This window comes from Schistocerca americana, chromosome 4 (assembly GCF_021461395.2).
Source record: "Schistocerca americana isolate TAMUIC-IGC-003095 chromosome 4, iqSchAmer2.1, whole genome shotgun sequence".
NCBI lineage: Eukaryota > Metazoa > Arthropoda > Insecta > Orthoptera > Acrididae > Schistocerca > Schistocerca americana.
The window spans coordinates 733086375-733111664 of NC_060122.1; the positions used below are offsets into that span (position 1 = coordinate 733086375).

Here is a 25290-nt window from a genome sequence, read left to right on the forward strand (position 1 = left end):
GGTCGCAAGCCTTGTCCAGTTGAAACCCGCTGTCACCATTTATAAGACTTTGTGCTAGGCGTATTTCCAAAGATTCTTTAATTACTCAATCCCAAAAAGTTCTCGCTGGGGCCAAGATTTTCGTGACAGAAAAATCCATAGCGTGTCCTGTGGTAATACAGTGCTCAGCTACAGCCGACTTACTGGGCTGCGAAAGGCGAATGTGGTGCTCATGTTCAACGCACCATTCATGTATTGTGCGTGTCGTCTGAACGATGTAAACATTGCCACACTGGCATGAAATTTTGTTGATTCCGGCCTTCCGCAGGCCCAGCTCGTCTTTCACTGAACCGAGAAGGGCACTTATCTTCGCTGGTGGACGTAAGATTAACTTGATGTTTCCTTAGGATCCTGCCTACTTTAGATCAAAGGTTGCCGACCTAGGGGAGGAACGCTCTGGACTTGAACAGCTCTCTTTATCTTCTTGATGATGTGGGTGGTCACGTTTCTTCCTTCTTCGCGCTGTGCTAATTTGATGTGGAGAGTAACCATTACCTCTTAACACCGGCTGTAGATATTCTAGCTCCTTTGTAAGGCTGTCTCCATCAGAAACAATACGAGCACGGTGCACCAACGTTCTAAGGAAGTTTGTGAAGGGTAATGGCAACTCGACGCTTGCAGGTAAAGGTCCGTATGTGTGGATTTACGGTAGACAGAGTGCCCTAATGATCCATCCACTCTCCTAGTAACCAAGACGTCCAAAAACGGCAAGCAACCATTCTTCTCCATCTCCATCCTAAACTGGATGTTATTGTGGATTGCATTCAGATGTTGCAAGAAACGTGACAGTTCTTTTTCACCATGGGCCTACACTACAAAAGTGTCATCTACATACCGCCAGAAGACTCTCGGCTTAAGTTCTGCCGAATCAAGTGCCCTTTCCTCAAAGACTTCCGTAAAAAAGTTTGCTACCAAAGGCGAGAGAGAACTGCCCATGACAACACCGCCAGTCAGCTCAAAATATTCGTTGTTAAATAAAAAGTAGGCTGAGGAAAGGACATGATGGAAAAGTGCTGTTATCTCGGCCGTGAACTTATTGCTGATGAACCATAAAGAGTCCATAAGAGGAAGCTTAGTGAAGAGTGAGATGACATCGAAGATCACTAATATGTTAGTTTCACTGAGTTGAAGTGACTTCAGTCTATTGATAAAGTCAGCCGAGTTCCTAACATGATGCGCGCACTTCCCCACAAAAGGTCTCAGTAGAGAGGCGAGATGTATTGCCAAAACATACGTGGGAGCACCGATATTACTGACGATCGGTCTTAAAGGAACCTCTTTTTTAGGGATCTTTAGGAGTCCATATAACCTGGGTGGCACACAACTATGAGGTCTTAGTCTTTTGGCCACTTCTTGCGGAATAGAGGAAGAATTCTGCAGATGTTTTCCTTTCCACTTTCGCTGTGGGATCTTTGTCAATCTTCCGGTACATTGGTTCACTCAGCAAGTTATAAATCTTCTGTCTATAAACCTCACTTGGCAACAGCATTGTGGCGTTTCCCTTATCCGCGTGAGGATCTTCTCGTAGCTTTCGTAGTTCGGCCCTTTCCATGGCAGAAATGTTGCTCTTCTGAGGTGGAGCTTTCGTCAGTGCACGACATGTTTTACGTCTTCTTTCTTCTGCCGCATCACTAGGAAGAGGTCTAACAGCTTCCCCAACAGCACTAACAAAATCTGAGGCAGGGTTTTCGGCATAGGGACGGAGTTCAGGCCTTTCCCAAGCACAGACATTGAAGTTTGAAAGGTAAGAGCCGAGGTACTGGCAGAAGTAAAGCTGTGCGGACGGGGCGTGAGTCGTTCTTGGGTAGGTCAGATGGTAGAGCACTTGCTCCCGAGTTCGAGTCTCGATCCAGCACTCAGTTTTAATCTGGCAGGAAGATTCATATCAGCGCACACTCCGCTACAGAGTGAAAATTTCGTTCTGGAAATATCCCCCAGGCTGTGGCAAAGCCATGTCTCCGCAATATCCTTTCTTCCAGGAGCGCTAGTTCTGGAAGTTAGGCAGGAGAGCTTCTGTGAAGTTTGAAGGTAGGAGACGAGGTACTGGCAGAACTAAAGCTGTGAGGACTGGTCCTGACTCGAGCGTGGGTAGCTCAGTTGATAGAGCCCTTGCCCGCGAAAGGCAAAGGTCCCGATTTTAAGTCTCAGTCCGGCAGACAGTTTTAATCTTCTAGGAAGTTTCATATCAGCGCACACACCACTGCAGAGTGAAAATTTCATTCCACATGTGCAAAGCTCAACATGCGTTTTAACAATGTTACGAAGTGTGCTGCAATAACTTTTTTTACAATATGTGTGTTGTGGTGGAATTCAAGGACATACACATCCCGCTAGAAAACAACTAGGATCATAACAAAACGAACCGTTATCTACTGGAACGTATTGTGCAGCAGACGACATGCTGTTAACTAAATCATCTATGTAACGAAAAATGTTATCCATCTAAAGACGGACGTGGTAGCCTGAAAGCAGTTGTGGCAGTAAAATAAAACATTCAAAAAGTCTTTTGTGGCTGGTTGCGTCATTCACCAGTGAAAAAATCGATTCTCTGTGGTACGTGTACTGTATAGCTTTCTGGAGGTGTATGGCGCCCACTGTTCACACCCAGTTACGGTTCCAAAATTATGCTATGCTCGCATTAGTCCTATAAAGTGATCATCAGCAATGGAAAATGCATGAAACAACGACATGCTATGAGGAAATAGAAAAATGTATAGCAGCAATGTTTGACTTATGAAGTTACATACTGTGGTGCACTAACTCGGTGAACAGAACACAGTCTCTTCCACATACAACATCTCTCAGGCAAATGTATACACAGGGATTGCAGTACCTCTCAAACCCCTGTCACTGACTAGAATCACTGTAGCTATAAAACTGAAGACTCGATTTATGTCGAAGATGTTGCAGGGAAATGGAGTCCTTCGCATCCATCTTTGTTCATCTAAAGGAGGATGGTGAAATAGATTTTCCATTGCTTTGGTGGACACGATTCATCAGACATGCATTGGAAGTCTCCTACTGACTTTGGTATGGGGAGGTTTGCTGTTAACGATTGCATGTAGATAGAACTCTATATTGCACACAGAACACACAATTGTATACCAGTCGAAAGCAGGTCATACCACACAACTGATACAGTCCAAGAGAACAACGGGAAGAAAGTGGTTAAATTTGTGATAAATTACCTACCACAACATCTCCCTCTCTCTAGAATGCGTCATCAGTCTACCATTAAAGTATACCTCGTTACAACCCCTCTCAACCAATTACTTTATCTACTTTCTATCATCCTTTAACGCAGATTCATGTAAATTTAGAGGCAGATGGTTCTCTTTATTAGGAATGTATCCAACAGAGCAGTCAGCTTGTTTGTATTGCTATTACCTCGTAGACATACAGCAGAATGACGTTAAAGAAACCACGCATCAACTGTTCTGTAAGGTATTTGTTAGATGACGCCTTTTGGTTGTGATTGGTGGAGTGTACAGAGAGACACATTGTAAATTCTGTTTGCTGGAGTTTAAAATACTTAGACAGTTTTGCACATGGTCAAACACACGATTCATTCTGTAGTTGTATATTGTAGTCTCCAAGCTGGTCATACAATGCTCTTTAACTAAGGAGGACGTAAAGTTTATCAGAGCCACATGTCCGGATACTGTAAATACTGTTTGTTAGAGTTTAAAACACCTAAACAATCTTGCACAGGGTCAAACACGCGATCCATTCTGTAGCTGTATATTGCAATCCCCAAACCGGTTACACAATGCTCTTTAGCTAAGGACAACGTAAAATTTTTCGTAGTCATATGTCCAGAAACTTAATAAAAATCTATAAGTTGGTGCCAATAACTTTGGGGTAACACCTGGGCGTGTGATCCGACATATATAAATTTATTACTCCACATTTGGCGGTCACCCAAGTTAAGCAATATATTCCAGACGTCTTATACCTGTCTACGAAAAATTACTGTTTCCCTGGTTCCCAGTGCTTCCATGTCAACTTTTCTTGTATTCCTCTTGCTGTCACAAAGTCGTTCCCATGTACAAGAATTTTCCTGCACCAAGCAGACATGTAAGTACTCCCTCATTCTCCCTCAATCTCCTCACATTTTGGGTATTTCCCCTCAATTTATACGAATTTTCCGTCAATTTTCGTAATTTTACCTATTTTACGGTATATCACTTGTGCTCATGTGATCATGATCTCACTTCTGACCACGTATTCTAAATTGCTTGCAAATGTAGTACAATTGTTAACTCCTAAACAACAGCGCTATTTTTCTGTATGTATGTGTGTGTGTGTGTGTGTGTGTGTGTGTGTGTGTGTGTGTGACGGTTTCACATGCCGCCCCCCCCCCCCCCCCCCCCAGCCCATACTCAGAAAACTACCGCCAGTGAATCCAGCTTCAGACACCGCCCTGGCCAGGCCATATCACAGGTGGATTAGCCTTCGAACACCATCCTGGCTGTAATGTGTGGTGGAGCGACCTCCGAACCCTGTCCTGCTCATAATGCGTGGTGGATCCTCTTTTGAACCATATCCAGGCCGTAACATAAAGTGGATCGAGCTCCAAATCTTATCCCAGCCATAATGCATGGTGGATACATCTTCGAACCCTAATCCGACCGTAACATGTGATGGATCCACCACTTTCGAACCCTATGCCTGGCTGTGTGGTGAATCCACATCTATGAGCTCTATACCGAACCTAGCATGTGCCATGGGGACACCCCCCCCCCCCACCCCCCACCCCCGCAACACACACACACAGACATAGAAAAATAGAACAGTTGCGTTAGGTGTTAACAATTGTACCACGTATATATGCAATTTTAGAATACACTACCATAAGTGAGACAAAATCGGTAAAATTACGAAAATAGAAGCAGAATACGTATAAATTGAAGGAAAATACGCAAAATGTGGGGAAACTGAGGGAGAATGAGAGAATACTTACATTTCTGCTTTATGCACGAAAATTCTTGTAGATGCTAACGAGTATGTGATTTCAAGAGGAATAGGAGAAAATGTCGAAATGGAAGCACTGGGAACCAGGGAAACATTAATTTTTCGTGTACAGCGATATGGCGGCTGGAATAGATTGTTTAAGGTCGATGACCACCAAATGTAGAGTAATCAAAATGCTGTATATTATAAAAGTTAAATGTACAATGTGAGTGCCGCTAAAACTCAGAAACGAGTGCCAGTACGATCAAGGGAGTTATATAGTATGGTATCCCTCTATTCCCCATTCATGAAGAAGGTTCCAATTTTTACCTGAAGGGCGTGCTATTGAAGCTACAAGGGCTGGGAAGTTTCGCACTGAAGTTTCTAGAGCATTCCAGTGTATTCGAGAACATTCCAGAACATTCTAGAGTAATCGAAAGCATTCTACAACATTCCGAAATATTCTGGAATATTCCTCGGTGCTCCGGGATGTTCCGGAATTTCGGGAATAGTCTGTAACAGTAGGGAATATTCCAGAATGGTGGGGCTACCCAATGATGGGGGAATATAAAGGAAGACCCGTCGTGGTTTCGAACGTCAGTTTCTTATCAGTGACGAAGGGTGGAAACGACAAAGTAGTGCAGTGAGTGAATAAAAAACAAATAGTGAAGTGTAAGTAGTCAAAGTGATACAGTGACTGAATATAAATCGGTAATAAAGTGTGTACGTGTATTTAGTGTATTTGTTGATAAAAAGTTAATTTGATTTATATTTTAGACAATGCCAAAAAGTAAAAAAGGAGGGGGTCTTGCCAGTTCTCAAGCAAAACGACGAAACCGAAAAGAACAGCGAAAAAGCGAAACAGACGAAGAGCTCGAAGCACATTTAAGTTCCCAAAGAACGAGAATGAGCACGGAGAGAAGCAGAGAAACCGAAAATCAGTGAAATGAAGAATCAAGAATTGCGAAACAATCTTATAATAAAAGACTGTGAACTCAAGCCAGCCGTGAAAATAACGTATTATCCTACGAGAGGCGCGGACTAGGACGAATAAACAGTACAATCTAACAAATGAAGCATTCCTCTACGACCCAATGAAAGAACGTAACAAACACGTGATAATCAGAACAATGGATAAAATCTGCCAATTTTGCAATGCGAAAAAATTCGGTACAGAAGCATGAGTGCAAAAAATCGATTACCACCATTGGAAGCACATCCGCAGGAATTTTTACATTACATGGCCGGGGAAACTCCGGAGTCAAAACACTTTCTTCAAAATATAAAAGCGAACAACACCTGCTTCCAAATGACTGCTTTCGGTGTCACTGCGATCAGTGCTACCAGAGATGAAATCGTTTACGTTTTTTTCCATCCAAGAACAAACCTATCACAACATGGGTCATTAATGCCACTACCCAATGAAGACTAAAAATGTCTGCAAGTATATTTCATCGGAAATGAAGAAACATAAATCGATAAACAATGCACAGATATCAGTGGATTGAGACGAGAAGTAGTCAGAGATGTAGAGGATCTTACACGAACACAATCAACTGATTCACATATTCAAAACAGCACAAGACCGAATGATTTCTGATTACTATAAGGCTATAATTCGAGCAATGGAGAATGGAGAACGTTGATTTAATGCGCCTCAGATAGACGAAGTCGCCATCATAATAGTAGACAATGAAAACGCAAGCTGTGACATAATTGTACAACGAAGAACAAGACTACAACGTACTGCAGAGACACACCGTTCATATTATGATGCCCTCAAATATCCATTAATATTTCTGCACGGAGACGACGGATGTCATTTTAATGTGAAACAAAGCCAACCTGAAACAGGCGTAGAAACAAAGACAAACGTCACTTCCGAGGAGTTCTATGCTTACCACTTCATGACCAGAGACAATGAAGCATTATCACATGCTCAACACTCGCCATTTATTCCAACAATTCCTGGTAGATATGTATGCAAAAATAGAAGCGGAACGGATGCTTTACACAAGACTGAATCAGAAGAAACTTCGCATGGAAGAATACATGCACCTTCGACAAGCAATCATAAATGACGGAGACATTCACGATATTGGAACAATGTTAATCTTACCCTCATCACACATAGGAAGTCCGAGACACATACACGAATACTCTCAAGATGCCATGATCTACATAAGAAAATATGGATGACCTGACCTCTTCATAACATTCACAATCAACTCGTCGCGGCCAGAAATCAAAGAACAACTAAGATACGGACAAGCCCCCAAGCATCGACACGACATAATAACCGGAATTTTCCGACAAAAACAAATGAAATTTATTGAATTCAACACAAAATACAAGATTTTGGAGCCGTTAGATGCTGGATGTACACAATCGAATGGCAAAAACGAGGACTGGCTCACTCATACAACCTCATATGGCTACACGACAGAATTCATCCCATGGATATCGACAGAATCATCCAAGCTGAATTTCCCAATCTATACGAAGATCAGGAACTGTACCACATAGTAGCGAAAAACATGAATCACGGATCATGCGGGCCATCAAACCCTCTTCGCCATGTATGAGTGACGGAAAATGTACAAAAAAAAAAAAAAAAAAAAAAAAAAAAAAAAAAAAAAAAAAAAAAAAAAAGAAATTACCCAAAATCATACTTGGACGATGCACAAAACAGAGTTGTCTGCTATCCCAAATACAGAAGACAACCACCCAAGAACGGTGGCTTCACAGTAAAAATACTAATACGAGGCAGCATTGAAATGGAAATAGATAATCAGTGGGTAGTACCACATAACACACTACTTTCCAAAATGTTCCAAGCACACATAAACGTAGAATACTGCAATTCAACGAAATCTATCACATACGTCTATAAGTATGTGAACAAAGGCAGCGACATGAAGTATTTTAAATAGTCAAAGACAGTGCACAACAAAACAGAAACGATGAGATACTCATCTACATCTACATCTACATTTATACTCCGCAAGCCACCCAACGGTGTGTGGCGGAGGGCACTTTACGTGCCACTGTCATTACCTCCCTTTCCTGTTCCAGTCGCGTATGGTTCGCGGGAAGAACGACTGTCTGAAAGCCTCCGTGCGCGCTCTAATCTCTCTAATTTTACATTTGTGATCTCCTCGGGAGGTATAAGTAGGGGGAAGCAATATATTCGATACCTCATCCAGAAACGCACCCTCTCGAAACCTGGCGAGCAAGCTACACCGCGATGCAGAGCGCCTCTCTTGCAGAGTCTGCCACTTGAGCTTATTAAACATCTCCGTAACACTATCACGGTTGCCAAATAACCCTGTGACGAAACGCGCCGCTCTTCTTTGGATCTTCTCTATCTCCTCCGTCAGACCGATCTGGTACGGATCCCACATTGATGAGCAATACTCACGTATAGTTCGAACGAGTGTTTTGTAAGCCACCTCCTTTGTTGATGGACTACATTTTCTAAGCACTCTCCCAATGAATCTCAACCTGGTACCCGCCTTACCAACAATTAATTTTATATGATCATTCCACTTCAAATCGTTCCGCACGCATACTCCCAGATATTTTACAGAAGTAACTGCTACCAGTGTTTGTTCCGCTATCATATAATCATACAATAAAGGATCCTTCTTTCTATATATTCGCAATACATTACATTTGTCTATGTTGAGGGTCAGTTGCCACTCCCTGCACCAAGTGCCTATCCGCTGCAGATCTTCCTGCATTTCGCTACAATTTTCTAATGCTTCAACTTCTCTGTATACTACAGCATCATCCGCGAAAAGCCGCATGGAACTTCCGACACTAGCTACTAGGTCATTTATATATATTGTGAAAAGCAATGGTCCCATAACACTCCCCTGTGGCACGCCAGAGGTTACTTTAACGTCTGTAGACGTCTCTCCATTGATAACAACATGCTGTGTTCTGTTTGCTAAAAACTCTTCAATCCAGCCACACAGCTGGTCTGATATTCCGTAGGCTCTTACTTTGTTTATCAGGCGACAGTGCGGAACTGTATCGAACGCCTTCCGGAAGTCAAGAAAAATAGCATCTACCTGGGAGCCTGTATCTAATATTTTCTGGGTCTCATGAACAAATAAAGCGAGTTGGGTCTCACACGATCGCTGCTTCCGGAATCCATGTTGATTCCTACATAGTAGATTCTGGGTTTCCAAAAACGACATGATACTCGAGCAAAAAACATGTTATAAAATTCTACAACAGATCGACGTCAGAGATATAGGTCTATAGTTTTGCGCATCTGCTCGACGACCCTTCTTGAAGACTGGGACTATCTGTGCTCTTTTCCAATCATTTGGAACCCTCCGTTCCTCTAGATACTTGCGGTACACGGCTGTTAGAAGGGGGGCAAGTTCTTTCGCGTACTCTGTGTAGAATCGAATTGGTATCCCGTCAGGTCCAGTGGACTTTCCTCTATTGAGTGATTCCAGTTGCTTTTCTATTCCTTGGTCACTTATTTCGATGTCAGCCATTTTTTCGTTTGTGCGAGGATTTAGAGAAGGAACTGCAGTGCGGTCTTCCTCTGTGAAACAGCTTTGGAAAAAGTTGTTTAGTATTTCAGCTTTACGCGTGTCATCCTCTGTTTCAATGCCATCATCATCCCGTAGTGTCTGGATATGCTGTTTCGAGCCACTTACTGATTTAACGTAAGACCAGAACTTCCTAGGATTTTCTGTCAAGTCGGTACATAGACTTTTACTTTCGAATTCACTGAACGCTTCACGCATAGCCCTCCTTACGCTAACTTTGACATCGTTTAGCTTCTGTTTGTCTGAGAGGTTTTGGCTGGGTTTAAACTTGGAGTGGAGCTCTCTTTGCTTTCGCAGTAGTTTCCTAACTTTGTTGTTGTACCACGGTGGGTTTTCCCGTCCCTCACAGTTTTACTCGGCACGTACCTGTCTAAAACGCATTTTACGATTGCCTTGAACTTTTTCCATAAACACTCAACATTGTCAGTGTCGGAACAGAAATTTTCGTTTTGATCTGTTAGGTAGTCTGAAATCTGCCTTCTATTACTCTTGCTAAACAGACAAACCTTCCTCCCTTTTTTTATATTCCTATTAACTTCCATATTCAGGGATGCTGCGACGGCCTTATGATCACTGATTCCCTGTTCTGTACATACAGAGTCGAAAAGTTCGGGTCTGTTTGTTATCAGTAGGTCCAAGATGTTATCTCCACGAGTCGGTTCTCTGTTTAATTGCTCGAGGTAATTTTCGGATAGTGCACCCAGTATAATGTCACTCGATGCTCTGTCCCTACCACCCGTCCTAAACATCTGAGTGTCCCAGTCTTTATCTGGTAAATTGAAATCTCCACCTAAGACTATAACATGCTGAGAAAATTTATGTGAAATGTATTCCAAATTTTCTCTCAGTTGTTCTGCCACTAATGCTGCTGAGTCGGGAGGTCGGTAAAAGGAGCCAATTATTAACCTAGTTCGGTTGTTGAGTGTAAGCTCCACCCATAATAATTCACAGGAACTATCCACTTCTACTTCACTACAGGATAAACTACTACTAACAGCGACGAACACTCCACCACCGGTTGCATGCAATCTATCCTTTCTAAACACCGTCTGTACCTTTGTAAAATTTCGGCAGAATTTATCTCTGGCTTAAGCCAGCTTTCTGTGACTATAACGATTTCAGCTTCGGTGCTTTCTATCAGCGCTTGAAGTTCTGGTACTTTACCAACGCAGCTTCGACAGTTGACAATTACAATACCGATTGCTGCTTGGTCCCCGCATGTCCTGACTTTGCCCCGCACCCGTTGAGGCTGTTGCCCTTTCTGTACTTGCCCAAGGCCATCTAACCTAAAAAACCGCCCAGCCCACGCCACACAACCCCTGCTACCCGTGTAGCCGCTTGTTGCGTGTAGTGGACTCCTGACCTATCCAGCGGAACCCGAAACCCCACCACCCTATGGCGCAAGTCGAGGAATCTGCAGCCCACACGGTCGCAGAACCGTCTCAGCCTCTGATTCAGACCCTCCACTCGGCTCTGTACCAAAGGTCCGCAGTCAGTCCTGTCGACGATGGTGAGCTCTGCTTTCATCCCGCTAGCGAGACTGGCAGTCTTCACCAAATCAGATAGCCGCCGGAAGCCAGAGAGTATTTCCTCCGATCCATAGCGACACACATCACTGGTGCCGACATGAGCGACCACCTGCAGATGGGTGCACCCTGTACCCTTCATTGCATCCGGAAGGACCCTTTCCACATCAGGAATGACTCTCCCCGGTATGCACACGGAGTGCACATTGGTTTTCTTCCCCTCTCTTGCTGCCATTTCCCTAAGGGGCCCCATTACGCGCCTGACGTTGGAGCTCCCAACTACCAGTAAGCCCACCCTCTGCGACCGCCCGGATCTTGCAGACTGAGGGGCAACCTCTGGAACAGGACAAGCAGCCATGTCAGGCCGAAGATCAGTATCAGCCTGAGACAGAGCCTGAAACCGGTTCGTCAGGCAAACTGGAGAGGCTTTCCGTTCAGCCCCCCGGAATGTCTTTCGCCCCCTGCCACACCTTGAGACGACCTCCCACTCTACCACAGGTGAGGGATCAGCCTCAATGCGGGCAGTATCCCGGGCAACCACAGTCGTAGTCCGATCAGGGGATGCGTGGGACGAGCTGGCCGTCCCCGACAAACCCCCATCAGGACCCCCACAGTGATGCCCATTGGCAACAGCCTCAAGCTGTGTGACCGAAGCCAACACTGCCTGAAGCTGGGAGCGAAGGGATGCCAACTCAGCCTGCATCCGAACACAGCAGTTGCAGTCCCTATCCATGCTAAAAACTGTTTTGCAAAGAACGTCTGAACTAATCTACAGAGAGCGCAAACAAATCAACAAAATTTAAACGGTTATTAAAATACAAGATTGCCTAGTAAATGCAGTAATGCTGCTACTTGCGCACTGCTGACACTGCTCGGCGGCGGAAGGAGACTACGCGAATTTACACTATTCAGGTACTAAAACGCGATGCTACACCCTCAAATACTATAATTCGCCCGAAATTTATGAATTAAACAATGCAAGTACCAAAAACACGCAAAGAAATTAAGAATTAAACTATGTAACAAACGAGTGAGCTAGGAGTATACGACTTGCTGCTCAGCTGCTTATCCAACGGCGGCAGGGAGCACACTCATGTACCAAATGGGAAGATTTCGGTTCTCCCATATGGGAATATGGACCAACTGTGCAACATTTAGCACTACATTTGGAAAACGAACCGAGACTTTACTTCACAAAAGATGCCTTCAGTAAAATTTCGAGCGAACCACCATCACATAACACAATAGTAACATCTTTTTACCAACTGTGCCAAATGGATCCATTCGCGAAAACATTACTATATGTCGACATCTCTATCTATTATACGTGGAGCACAACAAGAAAAATCTTTCGACGACGAAAACAAGGAATTCCAGTAGAAGATGATCCAGGAATCATGAAAACCAGCCCACTAGGCAGAGTATACACCGCACATCCGAACAATGCTGAATGTTTTTATCTCTGGATGTTGCTACTCGGAATACGGGGACCAACAAGTTTCACAGATCTCAAGACTGTTGACTATTACCTACGTCAGACGTACAGAGAAGCGTACCAACGCCTAGGACTACTGGAAAACGACAACCGGTAGGAATTAACACTACAAGAAGCGTAACTCACAGCCTCAGTTGAACAAATGAGAGACTTTATTCTCCACAATTCTAACAACATATAACCCACCGAATTCAAAATAGCTATGGGACTCCTTCAAAGAGGGTACAAGTGATGACATACAGTACGAAGCCCGAAAAGCTCATCCAGACCTGACCATCGAATTCAACTACGATGTCTCCAATGAAACACTCATTCACCTAGAAGATAAATGTGCAGCAATAAACAATCAGACCTTACCACAACTTGAGATACAAGCACCAAGAAAAGATGCTTTTATGGAAGGAGGACGAACTGCCCATTCCGGCCTACAACTACCGTTGAATATAGCCAAAGAACAATTTCCGGTACATAAAGTCTCCAGAGCATCTGGATGGGGTGAACTTCTATAACAAGCTAAAATTATCTTCTGGGGCGAATGCAGAATGGCACATGAAAAATCATTCAAAGCCTTGGACAGAACATTACAAGACTTGCGAGGAAACTCTGAAGTAACGGGAGGAGCGGAATTCATAATCTCAAGGGATTTTCGACAAACACTTCCAGTTATCCCCACGTCAACACCAGCAGACGAGATCAATGCACACTTATAAAAATCACATCTCTGGCCACACAGACAAATACTGAGAAAAACAAAAAGTATAAGACTTGAACTATCGAAAGACGAAACAACAGCATATTTTGCTCAACAACTTTTACAAATAGGTGAAGGCACATGTCCTACTGACCAAATGACCGGTCTCATTAAACTCAACAGTAATTTCTGCAACATAACCACTACTGAAAACGAAGTCATCGATCAAATTTATCCAAGCATTGTTCACAATAATACCAATTCGGATTGGCTATTTGAAAGGGCAATTTTTGAAACTAAAAATAATATTGTCGACGATATCAACTTTAATATCCAAAAGAATATTCGCGGTGAAGTGAGAATATACAAATCGTTCGACACGATGTATAAACTTCCCTACAGAATTTCTTCACTCTTTGCAAGTTCCAGGAATTGCATTACACTGCCTTCGACTCAAAATTGGATCTCCGACTCAGAAATCCCAACCCACTAAAACTATGTAATGGAACAAAGATGATCGTCAAACAGCTATCAAATAACTTCATCGAAACCGAACCTATGACTTGAAAGTACGAAGGACACACACTATTTATCTCCAGACTTCCAATGATCTCTACTGAACTGCCATACCAATTCAAAAAACTGCAATTTCCAATCAAATTAGCCTACAGTTTTACAATTAACGAAGTGCAAGGACAAACTTTAAAATGTTGCGGCATCGACGTCAAAGACTCCCTGTTTCTCTCATAGTCGACAATACCTAGCTTTCTCTCACGCAGGAAATTCGAAAAATCTGTACTTATATAGTCTACCCAGGATAACAAAATGAAAAATGTTGTTTATAAACAATTATTGTAAGTAGTTAGAATATGTTTCCAATAAATTTTTTTTAGCTCTTATACTTTCAAGTTTGTCCTTTTATTCCAACTACCACACAGTCTCATATCAGCTTCCTGAGCGAAGTCGTGTACAGCAGCTAGTAAATTTATATATGTTGGAACACAAACCCAGGTGTAACCCTAAAGTTGTCAGCACTACCTAATAGATTTTAATAAAGTATCCGGACATATGACTATGACAATCTTTTCATACTCCTTAGCTAAAGAGCACTGTGTTACCAGCTTGGGGACTACAGTATACACCTACCGAACGAATCGTGTGTTTGGTCCTGTGCAAGACTGTTTAAGTGTTTTAAACTCTAAGAAACAGAATTTACAATGTGCCTCTATGTACTCTCTACCAATCACAACTATGTGGTGTCAGCTAACAAATACCTTACAGAACAGTTGCTGCATGGTTTTTAACATCATTCTGCTGTATGTCTACGAGATAATAGCTGACTGCTGTGTTGGATGCATTCCTAATAAAGAGAACCATCTGCCTCTAAATTTACAGGAATCTGCGTTAAAGGATGATAGAAAGCAGATAGAGTAATTGGTTGAGAGAGGTTGTAACGAGGTATGCTTTAATGGTAGAGTGATAATGCATTCTAGAGAGTGGGAGATGTTGTGGCAGGTCATTTATCACAAATTTAACCATTTTCTTCCCGTTGTTCTCTTGGACTGTATCAGCTGTGTGGTATTCGACTCGTATACAATTGTGTGTTCTGTGTGCAGTATATAGTTCTACCTACATGCAATCGTTAACAGCAAATCTCCACATCTCAGAGTCAGCAGAAGACTTTCAATGCATGTCTGATGAATCATGTCCACCAAACCAGTGGGAAACCTATTTCACCATCCTCCTCTAGACGAACAAAGATGGATGCGAAGTACTCCATTTCCCTGCCACATTTTAGACATAAACCGAGTCTTCAGTTTTATAACTGCCTCCAAATTTACATGAATCTGCGTTAAAGGATGACAGGAAGCAGATGGCGTAATTGGTTGAGACAGGTTGTAAAAAGGTATGATTTATTGTTTGACTATTGATGCATTCTAGAGAGAGGGAGTTGTTGTGGCAGGTCATTTATCGCAAATTTAACCATTTTGTTCCCGTTCCTCTCTCAGGCTGTATCAGTTATGTGGTATAACCTACGTTCGTCTCTTACGCAATTGCGTGTTCCGTGTGTGACTTAGAGTGTTATCTACCTGCAATCGTTAACAGCAAAACTCCCCATACCACAGTCAACAGAGGACTTCCAACGCATGTGTGATGAAATCATGCCACCAAACCAATGGAAAACCTATTTCACCATTCTCCTCTAGACGAACGAAGATGAATGCGAAGTACTCAGTTTCCCTGCCACATTTTGTTCATAAACCAGTTCCATAATTGAACGTGTTATAAAGCTGCTTGCAAATTTAGTTCAGTTGTTAACAACTACACAACAGCGCTGCTCTTTGTGTGTGTGTGTGTGTGTGTGTGTGTGTGTGTGTGTGTGTGTGTGTGCGTGTGTGTATGTGTGAGTCGGTTTAGACTGGGGGACCGTCAGCATATTTACTTCTTTTAGGATCCTATTTGCTAATCTAATTCCTACAGCATCGCCCGACAGATTGCGATGTTATTCCATTACCTTTGTTTTAATTTCATTGGGGATCATATTATAGCTAACAATCACTTTTCAAGACACTATCCATCCCATTTAAATAATCTTCAAGTTATTTGCTGTCTCAAAAAGAATTACGGTGGTACTGACAAAACACAGAAGTTTAATTTCTTCTCCTTGAATTTTAAATCTCTCTTTCCAATTTTTCCTTAGCTTCTTTCACAGTTTGCTTGATGTAAAGAATGTGTGACACCTGACAACAGGGATAGGTTACTACCCTGTCTTGACTCCCTTCTTAACTACTGCTTCTCTTTAATATCCTTCGACTTATAATTATAGTCTAGTTCCTATAAAAAATAGTAAATAACCTTTCGCTGTCTTATTTCATCCCCTATACCTTTAGAATTACAGAGAATGTGTTTCAGTCAACAATGCTCTATAAATACTATAAATACAGGTTTGCTTTTCTTCAACCTGTATTTTAAGATAAATCGTAGGGTCAGTATTACATCGCATGTTCCTGCAATTCTCCCGAATCCAACCTGCTTTCCCTGACGTCGGCTTCTCTCTGTCTTCACTTTGTGCTGTGAATTATTCGTGGCAATATTTTACGTCCACGGCGTATTTAACCGATGTTTATTAATATTAACACCTGTCAGCACGTCCTTTCCTTGGAACTAGAATTATTACATCCTTTTTACGTCTGAGGGTATTTCGTCTCTCTCAACACATCTTGAATACGAGATGGAGTAGTTTTGTCATGACTGACTTTCTCAAGGATCTCAGAAATTCCGAGGGAATATTATCTAATCCAGGAACCTTGTTTCGACTTAGGTCGCGTGAGATTTTCATATTCTTTTGTCGCTATGTGCAAACTACTAGTCCTACAGAAAAAAATGAACAGGACCTTTTAGTAGGAAATTTTGTACTAGGATATGTTTTCGCTAGGGGCTGTAGTATTCCAATAATTCAATAAAAACGTACAAAAGTGACCTACAAACGTTTTTTTAATAACTCGAAAACCGTGGCGTCCAGAAAATACGTATCCCGTTACAAAATTTAACTACATCAAATTTCTTACAAAAAGGTCTTGTTAATTTTTTCTGTAGTATTAATAGTTTCTGCATAGCAAGCAAGAGAATATGAAAATTTCGCGCTTTGTTTTAGAAAGCATTGGGGATTGCATAAGGATCGTAGGCAGGGGCAGCTCAATCACCCCGTATGTTCCTTCTATCTTGCTGCCTTCCCTTTGTTGTTTACTACTCGCTTTTAATCTTCTTCAGTGCTTCATATTTCATGTAGTTCAGCTCAGTTTCACACCATTTTGTATAGAGACTAGCATTTCTGTCCCCCTTTCTCTTCTGTCTTATTCTCTGTTTGCCAGATATTTGTATAAGTTCTTCCATGAAACAATGGAAATTAACTTATTACAAATTAACTGGCAACAGAACGCCACGCCTAGAATTCGCAGCAAACCTCCCGGCTGACTAAAAACTGGGCCTTTGTTCAATTCGTCTTATGCGGACTGGCGGCTAGAGAGCTTCTGAAGCACGTAGCCACGGAGAGAGCACTTACGTTCAGAGATTTTATGCAGGTTGGCTTAAACATCACAAATACAGCAACTTATCTTGAAGAGAGAACCACTCAAAGACACAAAACTAATGTAAGGTGCACCGCTGGAAATTTTAGCAGTATTATTACTGTCGGCGTTACACGCCATGTATTTAGTGTATATTACTGGTCGTAACCTCAGACCTTTCTCTGTTGAACCGGTTTATGGCAAAACGTTATATAACAGAATTTGTAGAAATGTCCAGTTACATGTTGACCAAATATCAGAACAGTGTAAAACTGACAACACTCTCGTAATGTAGGGAAATGTAAGGCTATGTACTTCACAAAACGAAAAAAAGGAAAAGAAAAATGTACGAGGGACGTTCGATGAGTAACGTAACACATTTTTTTCTCCGTTAGTGTCATGGCGCAATATTCCTCCTTCAGTCCCTATAGTTTCATGACTTTCTTGTAGGTGGCGATACCATACATAGCCTTCAAATTGGCATCTGCAACAAAGATGCGATCCAAGCAAAGAACTGTCATTTGGCGGAAAACCAGAGCAACTCATTTATTCATCGGTTCTTGCAGAATGTCTACGGAGAGCTGGCAGTGAACAAAAGCACGTTGAGTCGTTGGGCGAGGCGTCTGTCATCATTCCGTTGCAAATCTGTCCGATCACCCGCGTGCCGACCGGCCGCACACAACTATGATTCCTTCAATGTTGGACCGTGCAGACACACTCTTTCGAGATTATTGACCGATCACAATCAGACACTCGGTTATCTACGGATCACAATCAAACACTTCACTGCTATGCTGTAAGTTTCTGTTGGTAGTGCTGACGAACTCGTCCAGTAGTATGGGTACTCAGAGGTTGGTTCCTCGCTGCCTAACATAAGCCCATAAAGAGCAAAGAAGGACTGTCTGTTCGGAATTGCTTGCGCCTTACGAGGCTGGGAGTGACAATTTTTTGCCGAACAGTGGTTCATCACCTCGAATCGGAAATAAAACGGCAATGCATGGAGTGGCGCCACACCACCCCTAATCTCTCTAATACCCACAAGAAGTTAAAAGCTGCACCATCAGCCGATAAAGTCATGGTGACGGTCTTCTGGGAATCTGAACGGGTTATTCTGTTTGATGTCCTCCCTCATGGTGCAACAATCAATTCGGAAGTGTATTGTGCCACCATCAGAAAATTGAAAAAACGACCTCAGCATGTTCACACAAGTCTGCGCACCCAAGAGGAGCTCACTAAACTTCACTGGACTATTCGTCCTCATCCACACTACAGCCGGCTTGCTTCTGTTTGGCCCAATGAAAGATGCACTCTGCGGGAAGTAGTACGTGAATGATGGGGAGGTTATTAACGCAGCAAGATGTTGGCTCCAAATCGACCAGTACATTGGCCCATGCTGCCATGCATGGTGGCGTACGACAGTCACGTTGAAAAGAGGTTATTTTGAAAAGTAGGGTTTTGTAGCCAGAAGAGTGTGAATAATATGGTGTAATGGAATGCTGAATAAAACCAATCAGCTTTCAGAAAAAAAGTGTGTTGCATTACTTATCGAACACCTCTTGTGGTAAATCGAAAACAAATTAGTGAGTTTCTGCTATACAACGGACGAGTCACAACTACTTCTTGGCAGGACTCTACGGAAGACTATTTGTTGTAAATCGTGGGAGTTTATAAAAGAAAAAGTAGGACAGCCTGTACTGGAATATATCTGAAGTGTGAGAAGTCTACGTGATGTTGGAATAACAGAATATCGAACGTATGCAAAGGAGGGCAACACGAATGATCACAGGTTCTTTTGGCACGAGAGTATAACAGAAAGACTGCAAAATATCAAAACTCGAAACAGAGCGGAAATCTGGTTTAAAATTCCTAGAACTATTTTTCAGGGATGAATGGCGGCTGTTGCTATCCTTCTGCAAATCGAATGCATGATGACCATGAGTACATAATTAGACCAATCACAGTCGACACAATGGAAAATAAGCAGCCACACCTCTCACGCTTCGTCCATGAATGACTCTGATGGAATCCTTACTACATAGCATGTCGCAAATTACCCTCTGCTATTCATTTTGCAGTGATATGGAGAAATTAGATGTGGATGTAGATGTATTGTACTTACATATTCTGTATATGAGTGGTAAATTAACCTCAGTAACTGCTTCAAAGCTAAATGGAATCCATTCGTTACAGGGAGTAATGTCGCTTGCTACCGCAATGTCGCACCCTTTCGACACGGTACGCCGTCGGATGATGATGCAATCTGGACGGAAGGGCAGCGACGTCATGTACAAGAACGCTCTCCAATGTTGGGCTAAGGTCTACAGATTGGAGGGAGCCCGCGCTTTCTTCAGAGGTGCACTTCCCAACGTCCTACGGGGCATTGGGGGTGCCATAACCATTGTACTGTATGATGAATTCAAGAAACGTTCTTACGGAAACCTTAGCAGACGCGTGCCCTCTTGACGCCACGAAAAAATGAAGAGACCACGAGCACAGTCCCGGTATATCAGAGCTACGGCGAACGACCCAGTAGCATCAACACTTGGGTCTGAGCGACGGAGTTATGAGAACAGAAATTCATCCATTCATCTTCTTTTTATACAAGTTTATGTTTATTTCTAGTTGTGCATAGTTTACCTTATTGCTTCATGTGTAAACAAGTGCCAGGACCGACGCTGAACGCATATGTCTTTCACCCATCATGTTGCAGTTTTTTCGGTGGTAAAACACCGAATGTGTACAGTATACAGAGTACCAACTTTTAATTTCTGAAGTAATAAAGCCGGAAACTTTCCAAGTGGTTTCTACCTTCGTACCTCTTCTAAATCGTTTTTCTAATACTTGAGTGCTAAGGAAGTTCAGAAACCCACTGGGACATAATAACAATTGTAAAGATTTAGTTTTTAAATTGTGAAAGGAGTCAAATATCACAACACTAATGAAATAATTTCATATACAACAACCAATGTAAACAGAAATCTCAGTATTAAAATGACAGAAAACTTCTCGACCATTTTCAATCATATTAGGTAGTGTCTACATAAAGCCTATAGCTAGGCAGGTTGTAAAATTAGTTTACAATCATCCAACATTGAAATAAGAGGAAAGAGATACACTTATGTTTTGTGACAAAACACTTGCAGATATCGGTTTACGAAGCTACACGGTTGGTAAATGATGTTCTACGTCGGAGCGGTGTAAACACACACACACACACACACACACACACACACACACACACCGATTTTTAAATTTTTGTCTGGGATAATCGATAACATAGTTCCAGAAATAAATTAAAAATATGTTCGTGGTAAACAAATCCGTCACAGTTGTAAAATACTTTTATTGACCGAAGTTTTGCATGACAGATGTGGCTATACACCACCACGGTTTCAGGGTGTTAACCCGATCATCAGGTGTATCTGAAATCTTTATCTAAAGCAAAACAACAGTTGCAACCTACTCCATAAAACAATTAGAAATTTTAAAGAATTAAGGATTAACGTTTATAAATTAAAAGTCAGATAAACTCACGGTGTTTAACACGAATACGGTCCGCAGCGTTACTGCTCAGTCCGCTCCCCGTAACTGCACGGGTCACCCGGGTGCGCTGTATTAGCGTTCGGTAAGTACTGGACTCGAATGTAGGCGTTTCGCCGGCCGCGGTGGTCTAGCGGTTCTAGGCGCTCAGTCCGGAACCGCGCGACTGCTACGGTCGCAGATTCGAATCCTGCCTCGGGCATGGATGTGTGTGAAGTCCTTAGGTTAGTTAGGTTTAAGTAGTTCTAAGTTCTAGGGGACTGATGATCTCAGATGTTAAGTCCCATAGTGCTCAGAGACATTTGGACCATTTTTTTGTAGGCGTTTCCTTGTGGTTCACCACATCCCGGTGTAAACTGATTTGCGGTTTCTGCAGCGCGGGATTGTAACTTAGTTTAACATTGGGCTAATGTCTAATGTCGTATGGTGACTTTATTTTTGCAGGCTGCATGCTTTCCGGTGGCAATTCTGCGACTGAAAGTTGGGGGTTTTCTGCAGCTACAGTTTGGAATATTATATGAGGGCCTACCTACGGCAGATGTTTGCCCACTATACTGGTGTCCACAATTAAAGCAACAAACCTATATTTCCCCATTCTGTGATTAATTCACGATATAATCATACAAACTGTCAACAGATGTCCGTACGATTATGTTCTGCTCAGAAGATGGCATTCCGGTGAACGGACAACCATGCCAACGGTAGAGTCAGGGCACCTCTCAAACGGGGTAGTGTTTGCCGGGTAGTCCCACATCCACAATCGCCGTGTACACAGCCGCAGACGGTGCAGTACGGCACAGAGAAGGCCCCTACCAGGCTCTCTGCGGTGGAGGGCCATAGGAAGAATGGAACTGGGACAGTCAAAACTGAATTGGCCTGATGGCTTAATATGAATCATTCTGTTGCTTTTCGGATGTGGCGACAGTTTATAGAGGCCACAACTGTATCCCGAAGACCAGGACAGGGCCGACCACGTGTGACTTCAGAAGAGAGGACCGTTATTTGGCTGTAAGAGCACGACGGTACCACCTTAGTGCTGCACGGCAACTAGCATCTGACCTCGCAGCCTCCACTGAACATGTATCGAGGCAAAATGTGTACAGAAGGCTTCGGCGGAGTGGTGTTGGTCTGGAGAGTGATTCTCGACGGATTCACATCTGTATGGAACGTGGAACACGATTGCAGGACCCAAACATTGTGGATTGGAGGATCCCTAATGGTGTGTGCAGGTGCTATGTTGACAATTCGAACACCTCTTCATGAAACTGTATGGGTGAATCGGCAAGGTTTAACTGCTGTCAGGTGCCGTGACGAGATCTTGGGACCTTATGTGCGGTTGTTGCGAGGAGCGGTGGGCCCAGACTTAGTATTGATGGATGTTAATGCTGGACCTCATAGAGCACATGTGGATGATGTTTGCTTGGAAAGTACGGCGGCGTGGCCTGCTCGCTCTTCCGATTTGAATCCCGTAGAGCATGTCTGACATGCACTAGGGAGACGCGTTGTATCACATAAGCATCCACCAACCTCTCCAAGACTTGCTAGCAGCTCTGCAGGAAAAGCTGGCGTTATTGTCTCAACATGACCTTGATGACTTCATTCACAACATGCCCTGTCGTTGTCAGGCCTCTACTGCTGCCAGAGGTGGTCACACCCCATCTGAGTACATTAAACCAGTTGTCGGAATGCGGTGCAAATCCGTTAAGTTGGAAAAACGAAGAACGTAAATGTCTACCTCTGTGCGTGTTGCAGTTGTTTACATTCTGTATTCTTTACATTTTTCTACTTTACTATTACCTGTTTATACTGTTTGGTGCCGAAATAAACGCAAACTTGAAAAGTTTCCGTTTGTTGCTTTAATTTTGGACCCTAGTGTAGTTGTTTGGGCATGGACATGACATCCTACTGTTGCTAGGTAGGCTATTTTTTAATCATTTCATCTGATTTTTCAATTTGTAAATGTTAATCTTTAATTCTCTAAAATTTCTTAATTGTTTAATGGAGTAGGTTACAAATGCTGTTTTACTTCAGACTAGCTTTACACCCGCTGCTTTGGTCACTTGGGCTGTATGGTCTGCACAGATTCTTTTTTCTTTAATCGAATTTTTATGTTGTTCACAAATTTCAACAGCTTCTAAACTTTTTACGCTAATTAAGGTCACAGAAGCACGGTCTTTCGCTACGTACTCCTGACGAAAACGCGATTGTTGTAGCTGGAGTCGAAGGTTTTTGTTAATCATGCCTTTTGCGTTCTTGCGGCAACGTTACTTTGAACCTTTCATCCCATAACATATTTCTTTGTATCTAATCGCGAAGCGAAATTCCAACTTTCATAGATTTAGTCTTCAAATTTTTTTTTAATACAACGAAATGTTTTCTTAAAAACATTCATCCCCTATTTTACCCCACAGGGACTTTAATTTCCAAAAACATTAAAACACGTATTTCTCTAATTTGTAACAGAGAATCGAAATACAAATTTTCATAGATTTAGCTTTGAAAATGCTTTTATAATGAAATAATTTCGTAAAACTTTTTATTCTCTACTTCACTTCCGTAGTGGATTAATTTTCCAAAAACACTGAATAACGTATTTTTTTAAATTTGTAACAGAAAAGTCAAATACCAGTTTTCAAAGATGTAGCATTAAAAATGTTTCAGTAGTTCTTTAATGACGACTTACTTTCAAAAAACTTTCACCCACTACTTTACCCCCATAGTGATTGAATTTCTAAACACGCCGAAACACGTACTTTTTGATTTCCGACTGAGAAACAAAGTTTCGTAGTTCTAGCCTCAACATTGTCTTAACAGCGGCATGTTTTCAAATATCGTGTCATGCCCTATTTCGCCTCTTCGGTGTGGAATTTCGAGCAACCTTTCTTAAACGGATTTCCATCCCATATTTTACCGCACTGGGGCTGAATTTCCGAAAACAGTGAAACAAGTATTTTTGTAATTTCTAACAGAGAATCAAAAACACATTTTCACAGATTTAGCTTTGAAAATGCTTTCATAATGAAGTAATTTCATAAAACTTTTTGTCCTCTAATTCACTTCCGTAGTAGATGGATTTTCCAAAAACACTGGATAACTTTTTTTTAATTTCTAACCGAAAAATCAAATACCAGTTTTCAAAGGTGTAGCTTTAAAAATGTTTTAGCAATTCTTTAATAATGACTTACTTTCAAAAAACTTTCACCCACTACTTTACCCCCTTAATGGTTGAATTTCCAAAAATGCTGAAACACTTTTTTTTTATTTCCGACTGAGAAACCAGTTTTCGTAGTTCTGGCCTGAACATTGCCTTAACTGCAACATATTTTCAAATATCCTGTCATGCCCTATTTCACCCCTTCTGTGTGGAATTTTGAATAACCCTTTCTTAAACGATACCTACAGTATAAGATCGACACCTTCTCCAAAGTTCAATTGTCTATCCTTAGCGATTTGGGCTTAATAGTTGTTTAAAAATTTTTTTTTTTTTGTTTAAAACTTACAACCACTATTTCGCTCCTATAGAGGTTAAAGTTCGAAAAACTATGAAACGTATTTCTTTATTTCTGACCGTCAAACCAAATACCGATTTTCCCAAGTCTAGCTTCGAAATTGCCTTAATAGCGACATATTTTATAAAAACCTTTCATCCCCTATTTCAACCCCGTAGGAGCCGAATATCGAACAATTTCTTCTTAAACGACGCCTGCAGTATAAAATGAACACCCTCTGCAAATTTCAAGTTTCTATTGTTAGTGGTTTGGGCCGGGCGATGATGAGTCAGTGAGTGAGTCAGTTAGTCGGGTAACTGCCTTTTACATAGCTAAGCACCCGCTGCTTCGCTCACGTAGACTGTGTGGTATTCACCAGTTTCTTTTGTTTTTGTTTTTATGTAATCGAATTGTTTACGAATTTCTGTAATCGAATTGTTTACGAATTGCAACATCTTCTGAACTTTTCACACCAAATAGGACCACAGAAGCAAGGCCTTTTCCGAATGTGCTTCTAACGAAAAATCGATTCTGGTATTTGGTGTCCACGGCTTTTGTTAATCACACCTTTAGTGTTATTGTGGTGATATTTCCATAGAAACCTTCATCCCCTAACACATATTTCTTTATATTTAACCAAGAAGCGAAATATTTCTTAAAAATTTTCATTGACGCCTTAGCGGTTGAATTTCCAAAAACAGTTTTTTATTTCCAACAGAGAAGCAAAATACACATTTTCATAAATTTAGCTTTGAAAATGATTTCATAATGTCATCCTCACAGGGGTTGAATTCCCAAAACCAGGCGAACAAGTATTGTTTATTTCTAACTGAGAATCAAAATTAAAATTTTCATAGATTTAACTTAAAAAATTCTTTCGTAATGAAATATTTTCATAAAACAATTCATCCCCTGTTTGA

The 25290-nt window shown here is 41.9% G+C and overlaps 1 protein-coding gene across 1 annotated transcript in view; it reads left to right on the forward strand.

Moving 5' to 3' along the window:
* Positions 1 to 19805, forward strand: part of LOC124613750 (ADP/ATP translocase 1-like) — a 38608-nt gene extending 18803 nt beyond the window's left edge. The window contains exon 4 of the mRNA XM_047142466.1: positions 19533 to 19805. Within this exon, the coding sequence (XP_046998422.1) occupies positions 19533 to 19805 (273 nt within the window). The remainder of the gene's footprint in view (positions 1 to 19532) is intronic.
* Positions 19806 to 25290: the final 5485 nt, after the last annotated feature.